This window comes from Bidens hawaiensis, unplaced genomic scaffold, assembly GCF_021521415.1.
Source record: "Bidens hawaiensis isolate Kalapana, Puna unplaced genomic scaffold, B.hawaiensis_p1.1 tig00013870_1, whole genome shotgun sequence".
NCBI classification, from domain to species: Eukaryota; Viridiplantae; Streptophyta; class Magnoliopsida; order Asterales; family Asteraceae; genus Bidens; species Bidens hawaiensis.
The window spans coordinates 80,430-92,478 of record NW_027492187.1 but is presented as its reverse complement, the minus strand read 5'-3'; the positions used below and the strand labels follow the sequence as shown (position 1 = coordinate 92,478).

General features: G+C 37.7%; 1 protein-coding gene across 1 annotated transcript; it reads left to right on the top strand.

Moving 5' to 3' along the window:
* Nucleotides 1-3,877: 3,877 nt before the first annotated feature.
* On the top strand, nt 3,878-6,254 carry LOC143545204 (uncharacterized). The gene is made up of 3 exons (XM_077037128.1): nt 3,878-4,337; nt 4,423-5,188; nt 5,720-6,254. The coding sequence occupies exons 1-3, from the start codon at nt 3,878-3,880 to the stop codon at nt 6,252-6,254; spliced, it is 1,761 nt and encodes a 586-aa protein (XP_076893243.1).
* Nucleotides 6,255-12,049: the final 5,795 nt, after the last annotated feature.

Below are 12,049 nucleotides of genomic sequence, written 5' to 3'. Positions count from 1 at the left end.
CTCAGAGATCATGGTGTGCAGAAGAGTTCGTCACTCCCGTTTCACTTCAAGTTTTTGTTGTATGTTTGGGCCCATGAGAGTTGTGCAGTTGGTTTCTTCCCGACCGATTGTAAGAGGAGAGCGTTAAGGAGCATCGATGGGAAGAGGATAAAGGAGAAGCCTCCTGATTGAGGTTTCGGGAGCGAGTCCGACTGAAGACTATTCAATAAACTTAGCGCTTCCCGGGAGGCAAACCCGGTAATATCTTTCCTTATTGTTCTATTTTCATTTTTATGTTTATTTCCGAGTTTTGCTGGGTGTTTCTTCTCTTACTTGCAGGTTATTCCTTGGTTGGTTGATGAGGGTTAATGAGCTGGAGTTTTAAACAAGTGTGGGGATGCACTTTTCTTTAGGAATGCCGCTTTCGTTCGTTAGTGATAGCTTGATAGACAGCACCGGAGTTTTAAGCTTGCGTTCGAATAGGAGGGCGAGGAACATGATTCACCGCACACTTGCATGATCACATATACCAGGGGAGTCTGTTCCACTTTATTTTTCTATATGTTTAGTTTTGTCTTTTCCTTGTCTCACATTGAGGACAATGTGAAATTTAAGTGTGGGGATGGGGAACTGACGTTTTCATTTTTAAGAAAAATAAAGGATATTGAAAATTTTGAGAGTTAATATTTAAAAATTTATATAAAAATAAATAAATAAATGAGCTTTAAAGAAAAAATGTCCCTTGAGTTTTGTTTTGTTCTACGTTAAGCAGGAAATGATATTATTACTAATGTGCTTACGAACTATCGGAACTTTTAAATATATAATATAATAATAAAAGAAGGGATGGTTCACATATCTGATTTTGGGATGTGTCGGTAGGCCCAACTAGCTTTGATGGTCCTCTTTAGCATGTTTTTATATGTATAATAATTTTAAAATGGTGAAACCGAATTTCGATGCTTAGGGAGGATTACCATAATTTGAGTACTTTGTGATGGTAAGACTTAGATGCACTCAAAACAGCACACACCACATGTCCATCTTTCTACGAGCTTAGATTTAGTTATATATTTTAGGGTGATATAAAAAAAAAAGTATTCAAAGTTCTCTATGTATTGGTCTCAAAAGTCAAATTATCGAAGACAATTGAAGAAAAAGCACAATGCTTATGAAGATCATCGAAGACCATTGAAGAAAAAGCACAATGCTTATGAAGAAATGTTTTGTAATGTAAAATGCCAAATGAGAATTCGCTAAAGTTAGAGTGCCAAAGAAGCACATACTAGACGGGACTTAGAGCTTACGCGTTGCTAAGGGGATAGTGACTCTGAGGTTATCGCTATTGGGGCTCGAAGATCCTTAGTCAATAAATATTATTAGGGATTTATATGAGAAAGTCCAATAATATTTAGGAATAGCTCGTACGACCTCCACAGACCATTCATCCATCAAAATTTCACCGAGTGCATCTAATTAGTACCATCAACGAGTCCTTGGCTTATGGTGATTTGTCAAGCCATTTTGCTTCGACTCTGGTTTTTTTTCTAGCTCCCTTTGTCTGAGATGGGGTAGGTGTAGCCTAAATTTTTTATCTTAAAATGTTTAATGCGAAAAGGGGGGCTTGATTGGCTGGTGGCTGGGTTTAAGTGGACAACAATATCGGCAATCGCGGTCAATGTGTTGAGCTGTTTCTTGTGCTTTAAAAGAATAATAATAATCTGAGAGTTTGTTGTGTCTTTCACTTGGTTATGATCCTGTGTAGACTACTTTTTCAGGGACGAAAAAGGTTCAAGTGTGGGGATGTTTGATGTGTTGCAAAACACACATCTTTTCCTTACGTTTTTATCATGTTTTTATTAATAAAGTATTACTTTTATATGTCTTCAAGGGTTTAAATGATAAATATTACAAAGACATGTTAACTTGTGTAGGTGATGCAAAGAAGAAAGAAAGAACAAGAAAAAAAGGAACTTGAAGGGTTTAAGTGTCAAGTTTTCAAATATGTTAAAGGCCCAACCCATGCAAGATACTAAAGGCCTTAAAGACCCATAATATTAAGTATTATTACTGATTATTTTCCAAGAGTAATCAGCCAATTATCAACATAAAAAACCTAACCCTAACAGCCCCTATACTAGTCCGATCGGCAGCAAGGTTTTGGACAGCAGCAGTTCCGATCGCAGCAGCAAAGAAGAGAAGAAAAAGAGGCGGCTAGGTGTTTGTGACGGCTGGAAAAGAAAGAAGACAGCAAAGAGAGGTTTGGGACAGCAGCTACAAGTGTTTTTAATCCATAATATCAGCCACATAATCATAGTAAACCTCTATAAACTTTGTTCTATTGTTCAAGATTGTTTAACTAGTTGTTTTGATCTTTCAAAGTGAATTGTTTTGCAAGTAACTAGTGGTTTGGTTTATTATTGATTGATCTTGAATCTTGGTTGAGTTTTATGATGTTTATGTTGGTTAATATGATGTTTTTATTAAGTGTTCACGGCTGTCCAAATTTGATTATGAGCTAAACTCGTTGTTCTACCTAGGAATGATGTAGTGTTGACATGTAATTGACATAATAAACGGATTGGTAATGTTTAAGTTGTAAACATGATTATGTAAAGTTTGATTAGACCATATAATTAGGTTGTATGTTGGCTGTGATTTTTGATGTGTTACTTAATTCCCACTTGCTTGCTTTAATTGAATCGGTTTTGATTATCGTTTGCATAGTTTAGCCTATTACTTGGTGTTTTGGGTTTTATTGCGGGTTGATCACCGTAGGGATATGTTGGGTAACTAATCATATAAAATCAGTTAATATACCTTCCTTGAGACCGAAAGGTGATAGGAAGTAAAGTTTTTACATATCTTTTATTTGCTAGAATTAGGACCGCGCGAAAGCGGGTTTTGCTCTTGTTGAATTTAAGTGTTATGTGCAATGAGTTGGCTTAATTAGGGTTTGGTTAAATTGTTCCTCTGTTCTTGGTTACATAACTGGGTGTTCCATGGGATGGTGTGTCGATGAGACCGAAAGGTAATTCGTCATTAGAACACGTAATTAATTAATTATCCGGTAATGTTTTAATAATCAATTAAAATGAACTAGAGATTAGTTGATGAGACTGAAAAGTAATTTGACTGTCTTAAAGGATTTTTAATTGTGTCATCTTTTGAAACCGGTATCTTAAACGTTTTTCCAATCCGTTGTCATTTTCATTAAACACGAGTCAGTCCTAGGTAGAAGTTTTTACATATTGAATTTAATCCGAAAGTTTTCTAAAAAGTGTTTGTTCAAAAGTTTTCATTTAATTAAGTTAAGTAGTTAAATAAAGTCTAAAAAAATCAAATAAATGTTTTGGGTGAGTCTTTGTAAGAGTTTTAGTAATCAAAATCGTTTTCACGTGTCCTTGAGTTCGACATCCGGACTTCCTTGAATGCTATACTATTTATGATCGGTACACTTGCCGGTTTTGTGTGGTTTCTATAGGATTTTCGTTTTTATAAATTTAAAACTTAATTGTGATTCGGTCCTTATTTATAATATATATTTTCACACATCAGACACCCCCATGCAGGTACTTGTTGTTAGAATATTATTATTTTGTAAGTGTCTTTTTAATATATATTATTTTGAATATATATTGTTTTGTTTTATCATATATAAAAAATATATATTCTGTAAGATTTAATAAGAATATTATTAATAATATCATTTAATATCATTGTATTATAATAATCATGTTTAATAACAATATTTGTAATATTTATTAATTTTTTGTTAAACCCAACGTAGGTACTTGAAAACTTTCTTCAAATCCATGGGTTTACCTTTTACACATGGGAGAATCCTTCCACCAATAGGACGGAGAATGTTTTCTTTTCTCACGAGAAGTCGCATACCATGTGGCGTGCGTTCCCAGATTTGTTGCTGATTGACACGACGTACAACACCAACATGTACAAGTGGCTGTTCGTTCAGTTTGTTGGTGTGACGTCGACATCAAAGTCTTTCTGTATTGCGCACGCAGTTATCTTTAGGGAGCAAGAGTGTAACTTCACATGGGCCCTTGAACGCCTTAAAGGCATGCTCGTCGACTGCAGGGAGCCGCGTGTCATCCTGACTGACAGGGACCAAGCCTTGATGAATGCCTGTGAAACAGTCTTTCCCAATGCTACCAAAAACCTTTGTAGGTGGCACATCATGCAGAACATACAGAGAAAACATAAGAGTCTTTTCCAGGATGATATCTCTAAATCATTCAATTACTGGTGGAAAGTACTGTATGAGTCGCCAACAAAATCTATGTACGACTACAACTGCGGTCAAATGGAAGCCGCGTTAGCTGGACACGGCAGACGTGGTAAGTCTTTGTCCTTTATGTAAACATGATTTTAGATTATAGTTGTACATTGCCTAAATTGTTTTTTTTTATTATTTGTTTGTAGAAGCTTGGTATTATATTCGCGACAACTGGTTGGTACCATACAAAGAGAAGTTCGTGTCGTGCTGGATTGACGACCGACTAAACTTCGGCGAGCATACAACAAACAGAGTAGAGGGCCAGCACGCAAACTTGAAGAGACACCTTTCGGGGTCGAACAATTCGCTAGACTCTATTGCGGCGTTTGCCCTTGAAGTCGTGAATTCCCAAATGGAAGAAATCAGTGCGACCCTTGAAGACTCCCGTGTTAGGGTCAAGAAGTACCATCAGTTGACTTTGTTTGAAAAGCTACATAGCAGGGTGTCACTTTTTGCTATCGCTAAACTTGACAAAGAGCTGACCTTGCTTGACACATTGCTAGATACGGGGGCGGAGTGCGACCACCGGTTACAAACATCATGGGGCTTGTCGTGTGCTTGTAAGCTTAACTGGCTCACTATTAACAATATACGCATTCCATTAAAAGACATAGACCCCTTTTGGAGGAAGCTCGATTTCAGTCCGGCGTCTGTTGGACACGAAGAACCAGACTATGAAGCGGAACTGGAACATGTGAAAAAACAAGTTCTAGGACAAAACAACCGAATGCAAAAAAAAAGTCTATTCTTAAAGATAATGTCTGTTCTTCCTGGGAAATCAAACAAGGAGGAGCCTGAAAAACGAGACGACCCTAAGGGGCGTCCAAATCTAAACCAACAAGCCAAGAAAAGAGATATCATTAGACAGAGCTCGTACTCCCCGTCCCCGTCAACTGATACCCACAGACACAGGTCGTACTCCCCGTCCCCGTCAATTGATCCCCACAGACACAGCTCCTACGCCCCCTCCCCGTCATTTGATCCCCACAGACACAGCTCCTACGCCCTTTCCCCGTCATTTGATCCCCACATACACAGCTCCTACGCCCCCTCCCCGTCATTTGATCCCCACAGGCAGAGCTCCTACGCTACCTCCCCGTCATTTGATCCCCACAGACACAGCTCCTACGCCCCCTCCATGTCTTTTGATCCCCACATACACAGCTCCTACGCCCCCTCTATGTCACGGCAACCAACACCCGAAGCCCCCACCCAATCGTTGTCGCGTTCCCAGTCTCAGTCACATGCTCGGTTTAAGATACCTAAACCACCGAAACGCTCATCTAAAAAACATGAGACTCCAACCGACCTTGGTTTTCCATTACTGCGTAACCCTAAGGGTGTCCCAATCATAGAATGTTATAGGCACCTCATTCCCACATGGGCATACCCGTTCATTTCAGGAATAAAAGATGTAAGGCCAGATGGTAATTGCGGTTTCAGAGCAATCGCTGTCGGCTTAGGCATGCGTCAACAGAACTGGAAGGAGGTCAGAGCAAGCATGAGGAATGAGATGGTCACTAACAAATCCCGGTGGAGCGAAAGGTTGAACTACGAGGTAACCGGTAATTATGACACGGTTCGTGATTCGCTGGACTACTCAACGTCTGCTTTATTCCAGCAAATGAGTAGGTGGTTTAAGTTACCTGGGCACGGACACGTAGTGGCTCAGACGTATGACTGTGTTTTAATCAACCTCCATCTGACCTACAGTGAGAGTTACTTCCCAATGAGAATGAGTCCGGAACCACTATCTCAGATTCCGGTAATAGTAGTGTTAAATGTTAAGGATAATCATTGGCTCAACATACAATTAGAAGAGAATTTCCCCGTGTCGCTACCGGCACGTCAATGGGAAGGATACGCCAACGAAGCGGCGCACGAATGGAGGTCTTTGTACGAAGATCGTATAAAAGAGTATATGCAAATAAGGGAAACTTGGCGAGTGCAAACTGAAGAGCCAGTTTATTTAGGATGATCTGTAAAATGTTTGAGATGTTTTGTATTATTAGCAATAATTAGGGTTAAAATGTTTGTGTTATTAAATAAAAATAACTTGATAAAAAAATTATTTAAAAATATAAAACTTGATATTTAGAAACATAAAACATGATAAAAACTTAAAAATAATATGTTTATTTATAAAAATAAAACATGATAAAAACTTAAAAATAATATGTTTATTTATAAAAATAAAACATGATAAAAACTTAAAAATAATATATTTTATAAACAAATATATCTGATAATATGTTTATTTAAAAATATAAAACATGATAAAAAATTATTTAAAAAATATAAGATATGATATTTAAAAAAATTCTTTCGTTAATTTATATTTTTTAAATAATTAAATATATCATGTTAAAATATATTTTTTAAAAAAAATATAAAATAATACCAGTACTATTAAAATATTAATAAATATCTTCAAAAAGTAGATCGGATCCGCCGCTTAGGGGTCGATAAGCCGAGGATCGCCGTTAAACACAACCCTAACCCGCCTCCCCCCACCAGTTTACACATTCCATTTCAAACAAACACCACATTTGACACTAAAACCCTAATTTGCCGTCCCCCAATAGTCCCGAACTTCGTCACCAACTCCGACCCGACAACAATAAGGTAACTATGTTTTACTCTATTTTGAAATAGGTGTTCATTTAGATTAAGGGTTTACGGGTTTGTTAATCAAACTGGTTGATTTAAGGGTTTGGATTAAGGGATGGATAGAAAACGGGTTTGGGTTACGAGTATGATGTTTAACGGGTTTGGGTTTGTGATAAACGGTTTTGGGTTACCTTGTTCGATTGCTCTTGATTTAATTAGTGGATCCGTAATTAGAGACTCTTTTATTGCTTATTTTTATAATTTTGGTTTCGGTTTGAGTTCAGATCAAATTTAGAGTGAATTTGATTATGATATGAATTGATAATTGGATAGTGTTTGTGTGGATTGTGGTTTGGATTTGGATTTAGCCGAAACAGAGGAACGGTTTTGGCTTAACGGGTTTGGGTTTGTGATAAATCGGGTTTGGTTTACGGTTTGACCCGGAAACGGGTTTGGGTTACGGGTTTGACCCTGAAATGGGTTTGGGTTACGGGTTTGACAAGGAAACGGGTTTGGGTTACGAGTTTGACAATAACGGGTTATATTTATATGTTAAGCATAGATGGCGGATAGATACATTGAAGGGGACGACATACTTGATATTTACCAGGATTTGAGGCTTGACCCGGAGTCCGATTACCAAATCAAGTTTACGCAGCTTCGGAGAATGGAGCCAAAACCTACCTCGATCTTGTCTAGGGAGTTTATAACAATGGTTCGGGCGGAAGACAGGATAGAAAGAATTGTTGGACACGATACACCGTGGGAGAGATTGTTTACCGAAGAGCTGCCAGCTTACCGGGTCCTCACGCTAGAGTTTTACTCAACATTCGTTTTCAGGTTTTTTTTTCCTTTTCAAGTAACTTATAAATAAAGTAACATATTATTATTTAACCAACATGTAAATATTGTTTCAGGCCACGCCCGGAGGGAGATCCGGAGGTCCAGATGCTGGTTGAAAATGCGGATACCAGTCGGGCAGAGGTTCGGTTCCGTATTTTCGGGATTTGGTGTCATCTGTCGATGGGGGAGTTTGCCAGAGCGTTAGGCTTGTACACAATTGAGGATATAACCACCCCTGTTTACACGGAGAGCATATACGAAACACCAGATGACGTGTTGAGACGTTTTTGGACGACGATTAGCGATACACCTTGGCCTATAAAGGACGGAGAATTCGAGCCAGACTGCAAAGCCTCAGCCATAAGGGACCCGATCCACAGGTTTGTATATGTATATGTTATTATATTATATTATAATAATATTTTATTGTTTTTTTATAGGTACCTACACAGGCTTATAGCTCACACCGTACAGGGTCGTCACGGGGGTTCAGATCACTGCAACCTCCGTGAAATGTTTTATTTGCGATGCCTGCTTACGGGGAGACACTGCAACCTAGCTCGCGGTTTCGGCGACTACTTCGCCAATTACTCGCACAGGCAGGGCCGCGGGAAATTGGTTGGTGGCTCGTTCGTTACGCCGATTGCGGTTTCTTTGGGCTACGGGAACCGACTAGGGCTTCTACCCATTCAGCCGCCGCTTCCGCCGCGAGAGCTGGACCGTGGACGGGCACAGGGCATGCAAATTGTCAAGAAGATTAACCGCCGGTATCACCTGGTCACTAATTTCGAATCTCCCCCATACGAAGAGGTCCCACTTGTTGAGCCTCCGCCAATCGAGGAGCCGGAGGTGGAAATTCAGGGCCCCGAGGTTGACGGTGTTCAGGTACGTTATATTTTATCGTTTAATTTTCTTTTTTGTATCTTCGTCTTATTAACGTTAACTTATCGTGTTCATAACAGCCACCGCATCAGCACCCGCAGCGCGTTCCGCGTACACATCGAGCCGTGCGTTTGTATCCGGCCACTGACTCCCGGCTACGGAGACTAGAGCGTCACGTGTCACAGATGCGCGGTCAGATCACCTGGATGGTTGGTTGTATGTCTGCCCAGCAGCATGGAGCCCAATACATGGTACCAACGCCACATTTCGACGAGGGGGGGAGCGATGACGACGCGGGTGGTGCCGCATTTTAGATTTGTTTTTTGTATGCTGTTACTTTTTCCCGAATTCGTTTGGTTTTTTTTTTCGAACTCGTAATGTATTAATTATTATTATTTTATAAATCTGGTCATGCGTTATGCTTAAAATTGTTGTTTCGTTATTAGTTTAAATCCGACAAAAATTCTGTTATCACACCCGACATACAAAAAAAGAAAACAAACATAAGTCGTTATTATTATATAAATCTCGTTCCTTTTCACCCGACATACGAAATTGTTGTTTCGTTGTCACCTTCCAAAACCGATTAAGAAACGGTTACACCCGAGCCGAAAAAAAAACAAACCAAACAAAACAAAAATAAGGGGTAAATAAAACAAAAGACAACAAAATGACAAAATCATAATAAAATAACAAAAAAGACAGCTTAAGGACAAAAAAAACACAACTTTCAAATACACCCAAGCCATAAGCAACGGATCGGCCGATCCGTGGCTTAATGGGTGGGTGTTTCCAAAACACCCCATGGTGTATCTAAAAAACCCCTAAATTTAAGATTATCGAAAACCAACTAATATTGGTTTATTAATTTTTTTTTCTTATTAACTAATTAACTTAAATTAACAATTAATTTATATTCTATCTTCCATCATCAATTCTATAATTTAACAAAAAAACATAAAAAAAAGTTCACCTTTACAATAATCACTAAGCGTTGATAGTATTTGGTAATTTGCCTATAATAATCACTAAATGATGAATTAGCAGACCCGTTGTTGATCGTCAAAATAGAACTTGTAAGAATAAATATATGAATATATATATATGTATGACCTCATGATTATTTATATTATCTTAGATCAAAGTTAATTAATTATATCTTATTATTATTAGCTAGGTAATTGTTGATGAACCGAATTACCATTTCTTGCTAATCAATGGTTTCCCCTTGGGTGTATATATAATTATATGAAGAGGCTAATTAACATCATACAACATAACCCTAAACATCACATAATAATTTCATGACCCTCTCTCTCTATATATATTATTCGGTTTCTCAAGAACCCTAATCCGCATCACTAATATAAATCCTAAAGGGAAACACGACCAAGCTGACTATCATGTCGTCTGAATCTTTCTCATGAACGGTGGCTTCTCTCTCTGCTGTGACAAGTATGTTTTAGTTGTAGGTTTATCATAATATTCATGTTTTCTATTATATACATGAATAATTGATCAACAGAACTGACGGACATTTGGTTTTCTGTTTCTTGTTTTTTTTAGTTTTGTGTTTTATTAGGATCCATATGTGATTATTGGTAGAAGAATGCAGCCGGTATATCATCGTTGGTGATACTCGTTCTTTTGTTAGTGGTAAGTTAAGAAACATGGAAATAACATACCTTTAATAAACAAAGAAAACCAAACTTATACCTTAGAGTCAAGAAAGAAGACTATGTGGAGAAGGTAGAGGGGTTGATATAGAGGAGTGAGGAGGAATGGATGTTCTTGTGCAAAAGCGTCTCAAAATGGTTTGTGGACGAATGAGGTTAAACGACTCTTGTTGGTAGATGATATATAGAAGATTATATAAAAATTATGTACCAATTTCAAATCCACCCCCATCCCATCAAAAGTACCATGAATACAACCGGCCATTTATTCACACGTTCAAATGCTTTTACTCTTGCTTTTCTAAACCTTCAACATCTATTTCAACAATCTTGAAGTCATATCAAACTTGTAATTTTGCAATAGAAAAAGATTTCTCTTAATGAAAACCCTAATCAAATAACGAAGTGGTTGGTCTGATGATCTATTGATGAGTTCTACACGTGACATGCACCTAAAAAGGCAAGAGAAGATGTTCACTTACAACCATGTTTGGAACATTGTGAAAAATAAGCCAAAGTGGAAGGAATAAACTGAACTTGAGTGATTCTAGGCATTTTTAGCCCTCCATGTTACATTTTCAAGTTTCAAGGTGACATTTGATTATACACGTGTTTAGATGTTTTAGCCCCCCCCAAAGGAAAAATCAAGAAATACAAAATGATAAGGCACAAATGTTTCATTGTAGGAGTGGAACTTGGAAGGCTTTTAATCTTCATGGTGTACAAAATTGCTTGGAAGTCTTTCTAAAAACAGATAAGGCACATAAAAAAAGTTTAAAACTTTAAACTCCAAAAGTCTTGCTTAAAGACTGGACCGATACAAGGTGAGTTGCCTCCTTTTTTTTGTTAGGCCGGTATTGAGTCGGGCTAGAACCCAACATGAATTTTAAGACTAAAACGTCTCACATTTTGGTTTTCATCTAGGCCAACTCAAACCCAAAGTTAAGATCAAAAACAAAACTCGAGTATACTTAATCTAGCCAGTCTCGACTCAATTACGGGCCAAGTATTTGAGTTACTCGGCCCCACCCGATTAAATCTCACCTCCCCCGCATAGTATACTACCTTTTTCAAGGACCAAAATGTAACACTAAATTCAGAAAGGCGACAATATTGTAAATAATTGAATACTACAATCACCATTATTGTAATTCACTATTTACCAAACTTTACATTAAACCCCTCAAACTTATAACTAATAGTCTATGATATAATTAGGCCCTGTTTGTTTTTGCCTCTTTTCTCTAAATAGAGGAAAACGTCTGATTCGGTCAGATGTAATCAGACGTGGGGCTGTTTGTTTTTTTTCTGGCATTAAGAGATTCAGCGTCTTAATAGTATCTGAACCAGTAAGAGCTTTTAGTGGGTCTGAAAACCTCTTAACCCAAAAAAAACATACGTTTGTCTCCGGCCTCCATTAACTTCTAACCCGGAGACTAGGCTCCATCTCCGACGACCAGAGGTTCGTCTCTAGCCTCCACCTCTTAATGATTCAGATTTCAGACATTTAAACCATATCTTAACATTCAAATGAAATATTCTGATTCAAACTTAAATATCTAAAAAACAAACTACCTTATAGTCACTTCACTCTTGAGTGTGTGAGAGAGAAAACAATAACATCGCTTTCTTCAGAAATCTCATATTATTTTTACTCAATCTTGTTATCTCTGTGTCTTCTGAGCTAATAATATTCACGGTGACCAGTCCTTTTCGAATCATTTCACATAATAATAATAATAATAATAATAATAATAATAAT

Bases quoted from the DNA above. Each gene is read 5' to 3' on its own strand.
- LOC143545204 (XM_077037128.1), top strand. From the start codon at position 3,878: ATGTGGCGTGCGTTCCCAGATTTGTTGCTGATTGACACGACGTACAAC. The intron at 4,338-4,422 runs GTAAGTCTTTGT...ATTTGTTTGTAG, and splicing joins AGCTGGACACGGCAGACGTG to AAGCTTGGTATTATATTCGC. The intron at 5,189-5,719 runs GTCGTACTCCCC...TTGCGGTTTCAG, and splicing joins ACTGATACCCACAGACACAG to AGCAATCGCTGTCGGCTTAG.